Source organism: Rattus rattus, chromosome 2 (genome assembly GCF_011064425.1).
Source record: "Rattus rattus isolate New Zealand chromosome 2, Rrattus_CSIRO_v1, whole genome shotgun sequence".
NCBI lineage: Eukaryota > Metazoa > Chordata > Mammalia > Rodentia > Muridae > Rattus > Rattus rattus.
The window spans coordinates 71,169,645-71,184,766 of NC_046155.1; the positions used below are offsets into that span (position 1 = coordinate 71,169,645).

The 15,122-nt window shown below is 41.4% G+C and overlaps 1 protein-coding gene across 2 annotated transcripts in view; it reads right to left on the reverse strand.

Annotated features, from left to right (window-relative positions):
• Window positions 1-967: 967 nt before the first annotated feature.
• The window catches only part of Plekha1 (pleckstrin homology domain containing A1), a 50,519-nt gene continuing 36,364 nt past the window's right edge, over window positions 968-15,122 (reverse strand). Inside the window, exons 7-13 of one of the 2 annotated variants that reach the window (XM_032892443.1) lie at window positions 14,724-14,867; window positions 12,572-12,640; window positions 9,106-9,170; window positions 8,491-8,554; window positions 5,892-5,984; window positions 4,619-4,689; window positions 968-3,438 (exon numbers count right to left, since the gene is read on the reverse strand). In XM_032892443.1, the coding sequence (XP_032748334.1) occupies window positions 3,225-3,438; window positions 4,619-4,689; window positions 5,892-5,984; window positions 8,491-8,554; window positions 9,106-9,170; window positions 12,572-12,640; window positions 14,724-14,867 (720 nt within the window). In that variant the 3' untranslated portion in view covers window positions 968-3,224. The remainder of the gene's footprint in view (window positions 3,439-4,618; window positions 4,690-5,891; window positions 5,985-8,490; window positions 8,555-9,105; window positions 9,171-12,571; window positions 12,641-14,723; window positions 14,868-15,122) is intronic. The other variant, XM_032892444.1, reaches the window with a different exon arrangement.

Below are 15,122 nucleotides of genomic sequence, written 5' to 3' on the forward strand. Positions count from 1 at the left end.
ACGAACTGGACACAGGAACAAAAGGAGACATCTAAAAAAAACGGCTGTCATCTTTGGGAACTCTAAAATTTCAGGTGACTAAATTTGTTTTTCAATTGAATATAATTTAATTGAATTATAATCGCGAAGTTCAATATATTTTATATTAGTGTCCAGTCCTTTGCTCAGTGGATCAGTGTTTGGGTTTATTTACACAATAAACTTTAGACTTTAGACATACAGCTCACTATGGCTCGCTATCAAAAGGAAAACTTCAAAACACAGGCTCTTGAGCATTTGTTTTGGGGGACTGACTAGACCTCTTGGCCCCTTCCCCACCACTCCACACATGGCAGGGAGCATGAGGAGCTATGACTTCTGCAATCGGTCTTGCCTCAGCTCAGCCTGACAAACCTAGAGCTCTATGCAGCTCAATGATTCAAGCATGCTTCACAGGGAATTTTCACATTTAATTTTAAGAACTTTTTTTTTTTTAAGGAAAAAGAGCAAATATATTCTAAACACACAGACATTTTCTTTGTGCAATTTCATACGAAGCTGTCTTAAGAATTCGTGGGTCTGCTGGGCCTGTTGGTACACACATTTACAATTCTAGCACCTGGGAAGCAGAGGCAAGAGGATCTCTGTGAATTCAATGCCCACATAGTCTACATACTGAGTTTCAGGCCAGTCAAGACTACAAAGTGAGACCCTGTCTCAAAAACAAACAAACAAACAAACAAACAAGAAAACAAAAAGCAATAACAAACCCCAAGAATTCAAGGATCTGAATTTTTTTTCAAGACAGGGTTTCTCTGATTAACCGTGGCTGGCCTGGAACTCACTGGCTGTCTACCAGCCTCGTACATACCACCTGGCATGAAATCTGTTTGCTCAAAGGTAAGTAAATGAACTAAGCAAAAATGTTTCTTATCAGTTCTGCTGACTTGTTCACATGAGCGCTGAACCAAACAACATGGGAACTGAGTGACAATGGATTGTGAGCAGTTTATTCTCAAGTCAGTACAGTGTTCAACCAACCGGACACACAGAGAGCAGTGTGACAGTGAACATTAGAAGGTACACTCCTGTTCTGGAAGGATACAGTATACACACAGGAAAAAATACAGCAAATAGTACGGTATTCAAAGTAACTACTGACACTTCAGATATGACATATTTACAGTAAAATATGCTTTAAAATAATTAAATAATTTCCATAAGCTTACAAAAGAATTGAGATAAATATTAGGAGATCCTGATAATCACAAGAACATATTCCTATGCTTTCGAATAAATGTAGTTCTATAAAAAGTCCCAAAATAGAGCTAATATTTTACCACCATGAAATGTTATCAAATTACCAATACCAAAATATGATAAAATGAACGTGCACTGTGGAGGCTGTACCAAAGAAAACCGCGCCAGGCTCATCCATACTGCCAAGACTCTGTACAAGGGTCCCTAGGGGTGTTCATGAAGAAGGACTTCTGAGAGCCTGGACATGAATACGGCAGCAGAGGTGATAGCTACTTAACGACCTTGATGTCCTATGGTTTTCTAATGCAGGTGCACAAGAGAAAACAACATAGAACTCTAACACATTAGCTTATGAGTAGAAAAGGTGAGTGGTACGTTCTTGTGCTGGGCAACTAAATAGCACATCTTAACCCTAGACCACTGTAGCAAATCTTTCATCCTCCGACAAGTAGTCTTATAACATAAAAAGGCGAAACACTAACACCCACAACTCCAAGACACAAGTCCAAGACTGGAGATGCCATGGAGCAGCAGCCTGGGGCAGGCAAACACTGACAATGTTGCCACAAAACAGTGCTTGCTCAAACCCGCCATCACTTGACAGCAGACACTTGGTTCTCCAGAGAGGTGCTTCTATGTATGAGAGCCCCACGCTCACTGCATACTCAATTCTGGTTTTCAAGACATACATATTGCACAGGCAGATGAACACCAACATTCTGGTGTCTCTGATATAAAATGCTATCTTATTTAAAATATCAAACTACGCTACTGAAATTCATTTATTTGGACATTTAAAGCCAGTCATGTAGGACTCTGGGGGCACAATCCTAAGTGAGATGAGAAGACACAGGCACTTGAGGGTAGGTTACTAATGAAGAAAAGGTAGAGTCACAACGAGTTCATGACCAAGGGCCATTTTGACTTAGCATGTGAACTGAGGTCTTTCACTGGTCCAAATTCAGAAATAAGATCTATTTACAAAACTTTGATTAAAAAAAAAATCAGATCTTTTCAAAATTTATCACCAAACAGTTTTTACTGAAATAAAATACTGAGCTTTTTAAAACAAGTGTCTTAGGTTGCAAGTTGGTGACACAATCCTATTAATTTGGGAGACAACAGAGGCAGCAGAAGGATCACCACAAGTTCAAGGGCAGTCTGGTCTACAGAATGAGTTCCAGGACAGCCATGGCTACACAGAAAAATCCAGTCACCAAAATAAAAATAAAAAAGTACCCTCCCCACAAAAGAAAAAAAAACCTTAGCTATAGCTGACCTCCAATCTCCCCTTCATCTAGCCCTGTTCAACTCCCACCTGCACCAATAGTGTAATCCAATCTTCTATGCAAAATTTTCCACTCACCTGGACAGCCAGAACATCATAAACGGTTAGAATTTCTAAATGGTCCACATTGTGATATAAATTCTGCAGCACCACAGACATCATGAGTTGAGAAATTTTTGTCTGGGAATGTCCCACTTGATAATGTTAGCTGATAAGAATGTGTAAATATTGAATATTTCATAGGGAGTCATATTAGCATGTTTAAATGGCCAAAATAAGAAATTTTAATGTTTTAAGTTGTTATTTAAAATTTCAAAGTCACTAAGAGGAAAAAAAGATCACACACACATTTTTGCCACCCAAACATGTAAAGCTTCAGACAGTCAATATGGACACAGCATTTCTCCTTCCTTTCTTAAAGAAATTATGTTGCCTCGGCCACTCCCTGCTTCCTAGTTTGCCAGCTTACAGAGCACACCCACGAGGCAGTCTAACATATGCACTGAGATCATTCACCCTCTATCATCTTTGGCGAGAAGCCTCATGGAAGGACACTGAGGGTGAGTGGCGCAGGCAGCCCACGTGCTCCCCCCTCACACATCGCTGACTGGCAGGCTGGCGTCATCTAAGTCTACTGGCTCACCATCTTCTCCCTGAGGGCCATTTTTACTCTGAGGTCTGGGCAGAGCCTGTTCAGTCACTTTGGAAGCTGGTTCTCTTGGAGAGACAGTCTGGACCTTGAAGTTCCCTGGCTTGACCTTGGCAAGAGATTCGTAAAATCCTCGCTTCTCCATGGTATAGCTTGAGACCAGAGAGTGGCTGCGAGAGGCTGCGGAATGTGAGGTGGCGGCGGCTGCTGCCCCGGCAGGACGGACAGTGTATTTGGATTCTGAAGGACAGCCGGAATGCTCCTGGAAAGAGGAATGGTGGTCAGACACAGCCAATCGCCAACAACAAAGTTAGTCACTCAGTGTGAGACTTGATTCTCTGAAAAACAAACAGCAACACAAACACACACACACACACACACACACACACAGCAGAGCGTGAGCCATGCAAGCTCCTTCCCAAAGCAGTGCGTTTTAGGGGTGAGTTCAAAGCAACGACAGCCGACAGCCAACTCCACTAAGACACTGACTCTGTCCCCAGAGCTGAGTCTGGCAGCTTACGGCACTCGTCAGCCTAGAATGAGATGCGGTGTTCCAACTGCAACTGAACTGTGTTGAAAAAGAGTCTACCAGCATTTAAGAGTTATGGGCATTACCCCAAGTATTAAAAAAGATAAAATATAAAACATAAAAATGAAATGTCAATAAATGATTAATCAACAAAATCAACAAAAATCAAAACTTTTCAGACATGATTTTTGTCTCGTAAGCTGATGACTTGTTTTCCTGCTTCTCTTAATTTCACTGCAACTGACTGCAGCTGGTTTAATTTGGTTCATTCTGAGTCCCATATCCGTATGGCTTAAGACGTTAGAGTAAAAAAGGGTGCAACTGAGTCAGTCACTTAAGACTTCTGAGCTAAGATCAGCTGTGAATGCGACTTTATTGTACTGATAAGGACAAATGTAAAGACACTGCAGTGTGCTGAGCAGCTCCCGGTGTGCGTTCACTTGGGACGCTAGCTGCTTTGAAAACAGCACCATAATCTGCAAACATTATAGGCTCCCATTTCATGGTAAAACTTCACCAGAGCTACAAAACACCATGCAATTCTGGTGACAGACTTTATCCAACATGGATATGTGCAGAAGTTTGCCTGGATCAGAAGAACAAAGGCTCATTTCAAGTCTTGTAGTAAACAAAAAAGAAAAAAAAAAATCTCAAAATACATAAAACATGGCAATCAAAACTCCTGCAGAAATTCAGTCAGTTAGTTTCTAAAGCTCTGGAAACTTCCATTAGTATGGTTGCTTTTTTTAAAAACTATATATATTCAACCTGATGACTACAGTAAACTAGTTTGCGTTAGTGATGACAACTGCAAAAGGCAGTCGGGTTAACTCAACCTTCTCTCATCAGCTGTAAGGAAGAGCGAGTCCAGGCCTTCTACTAAGAAGGCACATTTGCATGAGAGCCCACATACGTGCTGCATTCGCCAGCTCTTGACGTATACCTCTGTATACAAGGGTTCGACAGCCTTCTGGCCTGCCGCATCTGGAACACAGTGCAAAGCTAAGATTAGAGTTAACCTATATTGGGAGAGGGAGGAAAAGAGAGAATTCTGCTGATAGTCACAGCTGGACAGTCCGATTTGCCCCCACCACAAAGCACAGAACACAAACACCCTTCTCCAAGTTTCCCTCTTCCCAACAGACATTGTTTTTGCAGAGAATCTCATACTTGACTGTTGAAAGAGTCACATAAAAATGCAGGCAGTTACAAAACTAACACCCATGAAAGAGATTTCTTTCCTAAAGAAATAAATCTAAAGATTTGGATTTCCTAAAGGAATACTAGTATAATAATAAAAATTAAAGAATGGGAAAAGTGCTACTATGTACCGATCTGTCATTATCACCAACAGAAAACTAGTAAGACAGTAAAACACTGAAAATACAAGTGTATCTAGATGTGTATAGAATCTACATCATAACGGCTTGGGTACGGCACACCAGGACAGTTTACAACAGTGCTACTTTTAAGGGGAAATTTCTCAAAAGGGTTTGCATTTTCAGAACAGAGATGAAGGGCCAAAGTATTCCAAACCAGACCATTCCTTAGGATGTACTTGAACAAAATGATAACACGTGTTTCTCTGGCAATGTCCTAGAAAAGCATTTAGTTGTTCCAATATTACTATTGAACTACAGAAAAGATAACAAGTTTTTATATCAACCTGGTAGAATATTGAAATAACAACATGAAATAGAAAAGAACTGAATGGGACACCAAACTGTATTTAAGCCTCTAACTTGGTCAGTGGTATTCCAACACCACTAAGGAAAAAAAATCTTAACTGAAAATTGGCAAGTGAAGGGAAAACCAGGACATTCCAAAACCGTGTTTTAGTAGAACTGAACGTGCCTTGAATGGTCAGGCCAATGCCACAACGACAGTGTCAAACTGCTACACCCTGACCCACTAACAAGAGCCTAGCTGCAAGAACAAAGGAAGGAAGGCTCTATTCTCTAGCCGCCCAGCTTGTGCATGAACACAATGTGCACAGAAAGCTATGCACGGGACACTACAAGGAAGCTCTCAGTTAGGGTACATTATTTTTGCAAGTCCAATTGGTATGAAAGTCAACATGCACATAATCTCAACAAAGAAACTGAAGGATTAGGAGAGAGGAAGAAAACAACTTCAAAGGATGTGTAGGTTCTGTGGAGTTTCTCCCCAAGAAGGAGAAAACCTACAGAAGATGATGATGATCTGCCCGGTCCCCGCTGTGCTACAATAGCTCCAGAGACTGCTTTAATCCAACTGTGCATCTCCTCAGGGCTATCAGCCTAAGGGAAATAAAAGAGATATTTCAGTCAACTTTCTCTAAAAATAATCATCTATTATTTCCATAAAGTCTCTACCTTGGCAATATAATGTCACCTGCAAACACATGCAAAGGCAATAATTTCTTTTTAAAAAAAGTTTTCAAAGCACTTTATTTTTGTTTTGTTTTTAGAGAGAGGGCTTCTCTGTACAACCCTGGCTGTCCTAAAACTCTAGAGATCTGCCTGTCTCTGCCTCCTGAGTGCTGGGATTAAAGGTGTGTAGTGCCACATCCAGCTTCAAAAGTGTGTGTGTGTGTGTGCATGTGTGTGCGTGTGTGTGTGTGTGTGTGCGTGTGTGTGTGTGTGTGTGTGTAGGGTGGGGTGCAACAAATTCATGAATCATTGGTCTAGCTGTCCCCAGCTACAGACGGCAAAAAAGGGCACAGAACCCACTGGAGCTGTCGTTACAGGCATCTGTGAGCCATCCACAAGGATACTGGGACTCAAACACTCATCCTCTGTAAGAGCAGCGAGTGCCAGAGGAGCTCTCTTTCTAGCCCATGGAAATACTCTTTTGCTGAGGATGTATTATTGGAAAACCTGAACCAACATACGCATTGAGAAAAAACACTCAGCCACCGAGGCTTTACTTTATTTTCAAACTTGTGTTTGTGTTTGTGTTTAGTGACACAGAGTCACCCTAAATTGCTCAGGCTGTCCTTCAATTCCCTCTCTAGCCAGGCTGCCCTGCAACTTCCTGCATCAGCCTTGTGAGCAGTTAGTTAGGCTACAGGCAGGTGTATGCTACCTAACTTGGCTCTAGAAGCACCATTTTCAACCCAGGTTTTGCTGAACCAGGTTCTATATGGAGGCAAAAGACAGGTACTGCATGTTTAAAATCAGGCACATCAAAGTATATATAATGAGCATTTTAAAAAGGAGATAAGAGGAAGAAACTAAAGAAAGACATTCTTATTTTGCTGTCAAGCGCTATATTTAAACTTGCTATACATATAACTGCCACTTTCAAAGCTATTCCGGCCCCATATTACATATTAATTTTAGAAATAATTTCTAATAGGTCAGTGAATTAAAGAGACATTGGTAGTCAAATTCAGAAGTAGTCCTCTTTCTTGATAAAGACTGGCCAGTGCGAATCTAAATATAATGAGATCAGAATGTTCAGGGTGGCATGGCCACAGCAGGGGGCTGAGAAAGATGCACGCACATGCCTTCATACTCCCGTCCGTTTAGAATCCCCCACTCCTTGAAAAGTAGATCTAAAATTAGATCTAGCTTTTATGCCATATTTTTTCTATGTCCTTTGTAAATTGTAAGCTAAATTTTGTAGGTTTTAGCACTATCTTACTAATTCTTTGTGAATTTTATACAATGCATTCTGAACACAGTCACCTCCTTTTCTAACTCCTTCCTCTCTACTCTCCTATCCCTTCCCATTCGACTTTTTAAGATTTCTCCCTTCACCAACCCTTTTTCTCCATCAACTCCAGCTTGCGTTACATACCTAATCTTGGAGATAGAGTCTGTTCTGGTGTGTGGTCAGCCTACCAGCGATCAATTCACTAAGTCCCCTCCTCCCAGAATCTACCAAAAGCCAGTAACTCCACGAACATGTTTCACAGGGTAGAACTCGGAGCAGGCACAGGGCAGAGCACGCTTTCATTTTGTGCTGGGAGGGCAACAATCAAAGTCAGAGCCACAGACAGAAAAGCTGCTCTGATGGCTGAGTCTGACCTAGAAACCCAAAGACTCAGAAATTCAGGCCAAAGATGCTGCTATCACCATACTTTCGAGTAACTGTATGAAAGCTATGCAAATGAATGCTCAGACACAGTACATGGAGTACAATACAATTCTAAAGTGTTTCCAAAGATAACTTTTTTTGAGGCAGAATCTTACTATACAGCCCTGGCTGGCCTTGGATTCACCAAACTCCACCATGCCTCCCGCATGCCTTTAGTTTCAATTACAGATATGAGCCTCTAGAGCCATCCATTCCCAAACATTTTAATGACATAAGGAAAATGACAACACGCACAAGCAAACAAGATTTTGTAGTTAGTATGATCTTGCTTGCTAAGCATCAATGACTGAACGTGGGAATATGTGTATTTTACAAGCCACTGTTTTCTTAATTCTTCTACAAGAAGCAAATGTGTTAACTTCCATAAACAAAAACAAATGCTTTTTTCAATAATTTCATTTATACCCAAGACTTTCCTTCTTTTAAAATTACCAAAAATGATATTAAAGAAAAACACGAAAAGATAATTCATTTGAAGGCACACTGCTAAAATCTAAGTAAAAGAGCATTTTCTTTCTTTCAAATGTGACTTTGACCCATGTCACCAATTCCTAACAGAATACTTTCATGTCTGATCCTATACCCACCACCACCTGACATCCTTCAATAAGTTAGTAAAACAACAAACTTATTTATATTTATTTCACCTCTAAATGTTACTAACTTCTTGTAAGAGAATCTGTGATCCAAGAAGTGACTCACCTGCACATAGAAAGTCCGAGACGTCGTCACGATTTCAAACAAGTTGTCCCTCATCATTATGTCACTGTCAGGAAAAAGGATCATGCAGTTGTAGGTCAGTCAGCTTGACAGTTTCACTGTTACGCAGTGCCAAGTACGTGTCCATAAATAAGCGTTAGAAAGAAAACACTAACAGAACCATGTCATCATTTTCTAGTTTTGCATTTCTATTCACAATGGTCTTTGGTTACACAACTCCTTTAGAAAAGATTCGGAAAGCAACTTTTCCAAGTGTTTACAGTTCATTCAACTCATCACAGCATGGCTGATGCAATTTCCTGCAACAACCTGTTCTTCAGCACCTCTAAAAACTAAAAATAACTCAATTTGTTAAATCTCAGAAATTGCTTATAATAATTTTTCCTTTGCATTAATAAACTACTTCTGAAATATCAGTGTACAAATGGTTGTTTCCTAACTTTGTTTTCAAATAAAAAATTAAATTACTTACAGCTTAAAAAAGTTACACAGTTACAAATGCACACAATAACAGAGAAAGCAGCACGCTGTAAGCTCATCAATGAGGGGAGGCCTGGTTCTTCACACTGTGCTGTGGCAGAATCAGGCAGTCCTTACCTTTGCTTGCACTCTTGGACTTTGTGAACTTCTTTAAGTGGTATTACCCGCAGAGGCTCCTTTTCCTGGCAAAAACCAAACACAGGACATTTCCTGTCAGAAGCTAGCGATCTTACTTGGAGCTGCAGCCATTTGCAGACATGACGACACCTGAGACTTACAGCAGCAGGGCAGCTCTACTTTCCCATCATCATACACACTGTCCTCTGACGCTCGGTTTCTGGTCTCAGTGACGGTCACTAAGCAGCAGACTTGGTCATGGTGAACCTCAGGACCAGTAAGTATTCTACTTCCTCTTTTGGAAGGTCATCTTGACATACATGTACCTTGCAGTAAATCCAGCTTTGCTATAAGCCTGTGCACATGTGTCTGAATACACATTTCAGAACTATCTGCACGCAGGTTAAAGACATGACATATCTATACTACTAGGTATCATGCTGGACTTCTAAAATAAATTTTACATGGACCATTGCACAGTCATAGATCCTGAACCTTGGCATCCTTGCAGTATGACCTCAATCTATACGCCACATTCTGATCTTACAAGTTATCCTACTGGTGTCCTTCATGACAGAAAAACAAATATTTTCTGTCTAAGGTTTAATCTGCAGGAGACTTGTCCCTTCTCTTGGTCTCCTTTACTTCATGGGACACTTCTTTGGTCTTCTGTAGTCTTGTAAAGCTGTAAAATGTTTAGGCCACTTATATCACAGACTGTGTTCAGTCAGGGTGAGTCTGATGTTTATTCATCCTGATGTGCAGGCCGCACACTTCTTAAAGGAAACCACTGCGACTGACTACTTCTCAGCCATCCTATCAGGAGGTACATGGTGGGGAGATTGGTGTGTGACTCACAGTGGTCACTACTGAGACACCTGGAGCCTGTGCAGTATTTGATTTTCTAAGAAAAATCCCCCACTAGCTCCACCAAGTATTGAGGATTCTTACCTGAAATCATTATTAGCATAGTGGCCTGCCAAATGGTGATTTTTCTAACACCACTACCCACAGTAACCTGGAATTTGAAGAAATACTTCTTCTCCACTTATTTTCTCTGAGGCTCTGCAAGCCTTTCACTTAGTCACAGCCTCCTGATTGACGAGTACTCTCTGCAGTGCACACTGCATTTCCCAGAGCCTGAGTGACACTGAGCATTGAGCACTTCTGAAGACCACTTTAGTCACTTGTATTGCTTAGCAGTTCTGAGGCTCTAATCCAAGGCCTCACATACACTAGGGATGCACGCTACCACTCGACTCCACACTCAGCCTAATCTCTTTCTAAATGAGCCATTTGTATTTTCTGTCTGTTTTTCTACCAGATAGTTCTCCTCACTTTTATATCTTTCTTGAACACTGAAACAATCATGATTTTCTTTACAAAAAAGACTAAACATAGCCACTTGGAGCTGAGCTGCTGCTCTAGGCATGCCTTAAGGTCCTCATGGTAGAGCCACCACAGTCAGCAGGTAGCGGCCACACTGTCTTACCAGGGAGAGTGCTCTCGCTCTCTCTTTATGCTTGAGTTCCTCACTTCTCTAGAAAGAGGAACACACAGACGCTTGCAGATCACAGCAATACTTTATTTCGCAGGCTGCTTCCTCCCTTGGATGTGGCTACTGTTTGTTACTTGATGATTACCCTAGATGCTATAACTTTAGCAGGAGCAGCACAGAGCTGATGCGGAGTGCTTCTCACACTATCCCATAAGGTAGTGGATAGTTTCAACATTCTTAGCAACGCTGAAGTTCACTGAACCTGACTGCCTGACAGAGGTGGCGTTGCCAGGCTTCTTCCTGAACCGCCGCGCTCATCCCACTATGCTGTTTACTTCAGATTTGTGTCTCATTCCTGTTTACGCATTTTGTCCCTCACTGTAGGTACATGAGCTCAATCACCACCTTATTCATATCTATCTGAGCACATGGAGATCACATGCACACTGTAATAGGTTATAATCATTGTGTGCTTTGACACTCTCTCACTGTCCATGATCTGGTAGGGGACTGTTAGTAAAGTGACTTCTGGGTGACTAGCATTTTCTCAGCATATTCTTGCTTCCTGATATAAGACATTCCAGCTCACCTTGCACTGATTTCTCTTGCCCAGTTACAGAATCTGCCATTTCTCCATGGACTCCATATTGAGAAATGATCATTTTCTCAAGACACAGAGCCACAGTTTGATTTATATTTAAATGCACTCACACAAGGACATATATTATGTCTACTGCTATGTCTGTTAAGTTATAACAAGAAGCCACATTTTTATCCCAAGAACCTTGGTTTCTATTATCCTTAATATATTGCCTCATTTTATCAACAAGTGTGTGTGTGTGTGACCATTCTCGTCTCCATTACTACCCACTTCCTGTGCATTCCTTCTCAGTTCTCCAAGCAGGGAAGCTTCCTCACTACCCATGGGCTCTGACTGTCCACAGCAGGCTGTACAGGTTGCTTCTACTCTTTACACCTTCCCAAAATAACTGACACCTAAGATGCTCCCAATACAGAACACTGCCTATGAGTAACCATTAATTTAAATTACTAAAATGGAATTGGTTTTACTTTTAAAATGAAATAAATTCACTTCCTTACACACTGGTAACATTAGCAGCACTCAAAAGCCAGATGCAGTCTACACAGAACAACATAGGTATGGAACATATCTACCAGGGCAGAAAGTTCATCTGGACAATGTTGCTCTGACACCTTAATTCAGAGTATGGAGCATATGACACTCCTGCAGTGTTGCAGAAGAGGGAGAGAATTTCATTAATTTATGTACCTATCTACTGTAGGATTTAGGCTACCTGACATCTTAAATGGTGCATGACTGAAGCAGGGAAGGAGGGAGACTCAGTCTTTGACTCTGTCTTCAAAAAAGATATCTTAAGGGGAATAACTTAGGAGATGATCCGAGGGCTGGAGAGATGGCTCAGGGGTTAAGAGCACTGACCGCTCTTCCAGAGGTCCTGAGTTCACCCAGCAACCGCATGGTGGCTCACAACCATCTGTAATGAGATCTGATGCCCTCTTCTGGTGTGTCTGAAGACAGCTACAATGTACTCATATATAATAAATAAATAAAAAATATTAAAAAAAAAAAAGAGCTTAAAAAAAAGCAGGGAAGAGAAGGTAAACATGCAGAGGGCTGAATGCTGCTTTTAGAGAATTTCTTACCCCATCTCCTCTAATGTCCCTCTGATAGAGATTTACATGTGGGGCTGTTGGTAATCTTAGACCCATCAAGACGGAACGCTTCCTTGAAGGTAGTTTTATTTAAAACACATTTAAGAAATGTGTGACTAACCAAATGCATTATAGCCAAATAGAATGAAATACAGGTGCACTCAAAAGCAGAACTGGAGCACTAGAAGAACAGAACACACACAAGCACACAGCCACACAAGCACTGCGGCGTGGCCTGCCAAGCACCTGAGCATGTTACGAAGCGATGCGTACCAGTTCAGACTTGAAGTAGCCTATGGTGTTTTCATCCAGCTGAAAATACCTTCTCTTCCAGTTTTTCATCTGCCAGAGAACAGACAGGGGCTTCAGAGAATGTCAAATGTTCACCACCCCTTAAACACTCCAATATGAACCCACGATCTGAAAGCTAAGTACTCAGAAACAACACGCCCTTCCCAAGGGAGGTGGCAAATGGCACCTCTCCCTGATAACTAGGCCTTGAATGACAGCCTTGGCCTTGGGTGGCTCACAAGTGACTCTGATATTTCAGGATTTTGATCTGGAGCAGTGGAAAAGAAAGGTGTTCTCTTCCCTTCCTGCCAGCCCAGCCCACAAGGTAAAAGTCAGCATGATCAATGTCATTAACCGGTCAGATTTTGCTATCTACAGCGTGCATGAGTCCTTTTTCAAGTATTTCATACCATAGAGGTCAGCAATAAATACAAAATAGAAAATGTTTAATACACTTTTTTTTTCTTTTTTTCTTTTTTTCGGAGCTGGGGACCGAACCCAGGGCCTTGTGCTTGCTAGGCAAGCGCTCTACCGCTGAGCTAAATCCCCGACCCCTTCATACACTTTTATACACTATATTCCTATCACCCTAAATTATCTGTAAATAGTGTTGGAGAAATAGCTCAGTGGTTAAGAATGTTCTTCCAGAAGACCCAGGCTCAATTCCTAGCACTCACATGGCAGCTCACAACTGTTTCTATGGGGAAACGGTGCCAGGGAATCTTACACCTTCTTCTGGCCTCCACTAGAACTCCATACACATGGTACACAGATGGACATTCGAGTAAACATATAAAATAAAAATACACTTAAAAATAAATTTGTTTTTAACATTAAGAAAAAAATCTATAAATTATTTTCTAGATTAGGAATAAAGTTTACTTCCTTATGAGTCTAATTAGCCCACAAGCAAGCTTTACAGTGTGAGGGAAACTCTTCCCCAACCTATAGGCAGTCTGTCTTGGGAAGCCCTGGTCTCATCGTCCTTTCCCTGGGACCACGGTTCAACAAGCAGAACGTTTCCTAGTTCAGCTGCTAGGGAACAATCGAGCAGAATCAGCCAGGGAGTTTGAAGTATTTTTCTACTCACATTTTTTCCTTTTGTTTTCAAATGCTAAACTTTATCTTCTCTTGAGATTTTCAAGATTTAGTTCATACAGAATAAACTTTAGAAAAGCTGATTAAATAAACATCAAGATTTCGCTCTATAATCGTCTTGGCTAACTCAGAACTTTTTATTATCTCTGCTCAGCCTCCCACATGCGAGGGTTACAGGTGTGAACTGCAGCACCTGGCATGCGAAACCTGGAGCCTCAGAAATACTAGAAAATAAGCATTTGGGAGGCAGAGGCAGGCAGATCTCTGAGTTCACTCTGAGATCTCTGCAGAGAGAGTTCCGGGACAGCCACAGCCACAGTCACAGAGAGAAACCCTATCTCAAAAAACAAAACAAAACAAAAATCAAACAAACAAACAAGAAAGCAAAACAAAAAAGAAAGAAAAAGAAAACTGACCAATGGTTCGCCTTGTAGAAATCTCTTCCGTGGCACTGACTGGGGCAACCTGAACTTACTGAGGTGCTCATACCAAAAGCTGTACCTCTCTCCTTTACCTCTTTCTAAACCACATTCTACAAAACAGCTTTCCTATCAAACTAGAAGGCTGGGGGAGTGGTGCCCCAACCTTAAACTAGCACCCACTCCTCCACGTCTCCTAGGGCTCCCCAGCACTTGCCTGAATTTGAACCTTGGGATCCAGGCGAAGCTGGAAGTGGAGAACTGACAAGGCTGTCTTCTGATCTCGGAGCACATGCATCGTGCTCGTGTTCCCCTCCCTGCCCCATATGCACACATACAAAGTAAATTTTCAGTTCACCAATAACTGTCCTGAACCCACACTTGGTAAAGCTCACTTAGACTAAGCACCGGTGGATATAGCATTAAGTTGCCCAACTGCCCAAAGACGCAGGAAGTAACTGCTGGTGATGACCATCATGAGCAGCCCTCTCTACCCTACCCAGCAACAGCCTGCTCTCTACTCCGGGTCTGTAGAAGATAAAGCACACAACTTGAGCTCGGAGTTGCGAGCTTGCTGGCCACTCATCCTCCTCCTTCCCAGGTGGGGAGCTACTCACCACCGCTCCTTGTTTCACACAATACCCAGCTTTGATGACTGCACTGTCTGCAGGTGGCTTAGGAGCAAAGTAAGGAAGATGGCTTTGTGACCGTTTCAAATTGTTTCTGTCGACACTCTCACCACATTCGTTTACTTCTTCTTTCTAAAATGAAGCAAAAGAACGTTTTTATTGCTGTAAGTTTAATACTTACACTTAATGTTACCTCAGAAAAATTTTAAGTCTGTGACACTTAATCACAACTTTCTTGTTATTGATCAACCACAAATACCCATTTCTATAATTCTGCAAAACTCCTGTCTCTGGTGCTTCTTCTTGGGGTGAGGTTAACTTACTTTATTTATTTATTTATTTATTCATTCATTTACTTACTTATTTATTAATTGGTTTTTCCAGACA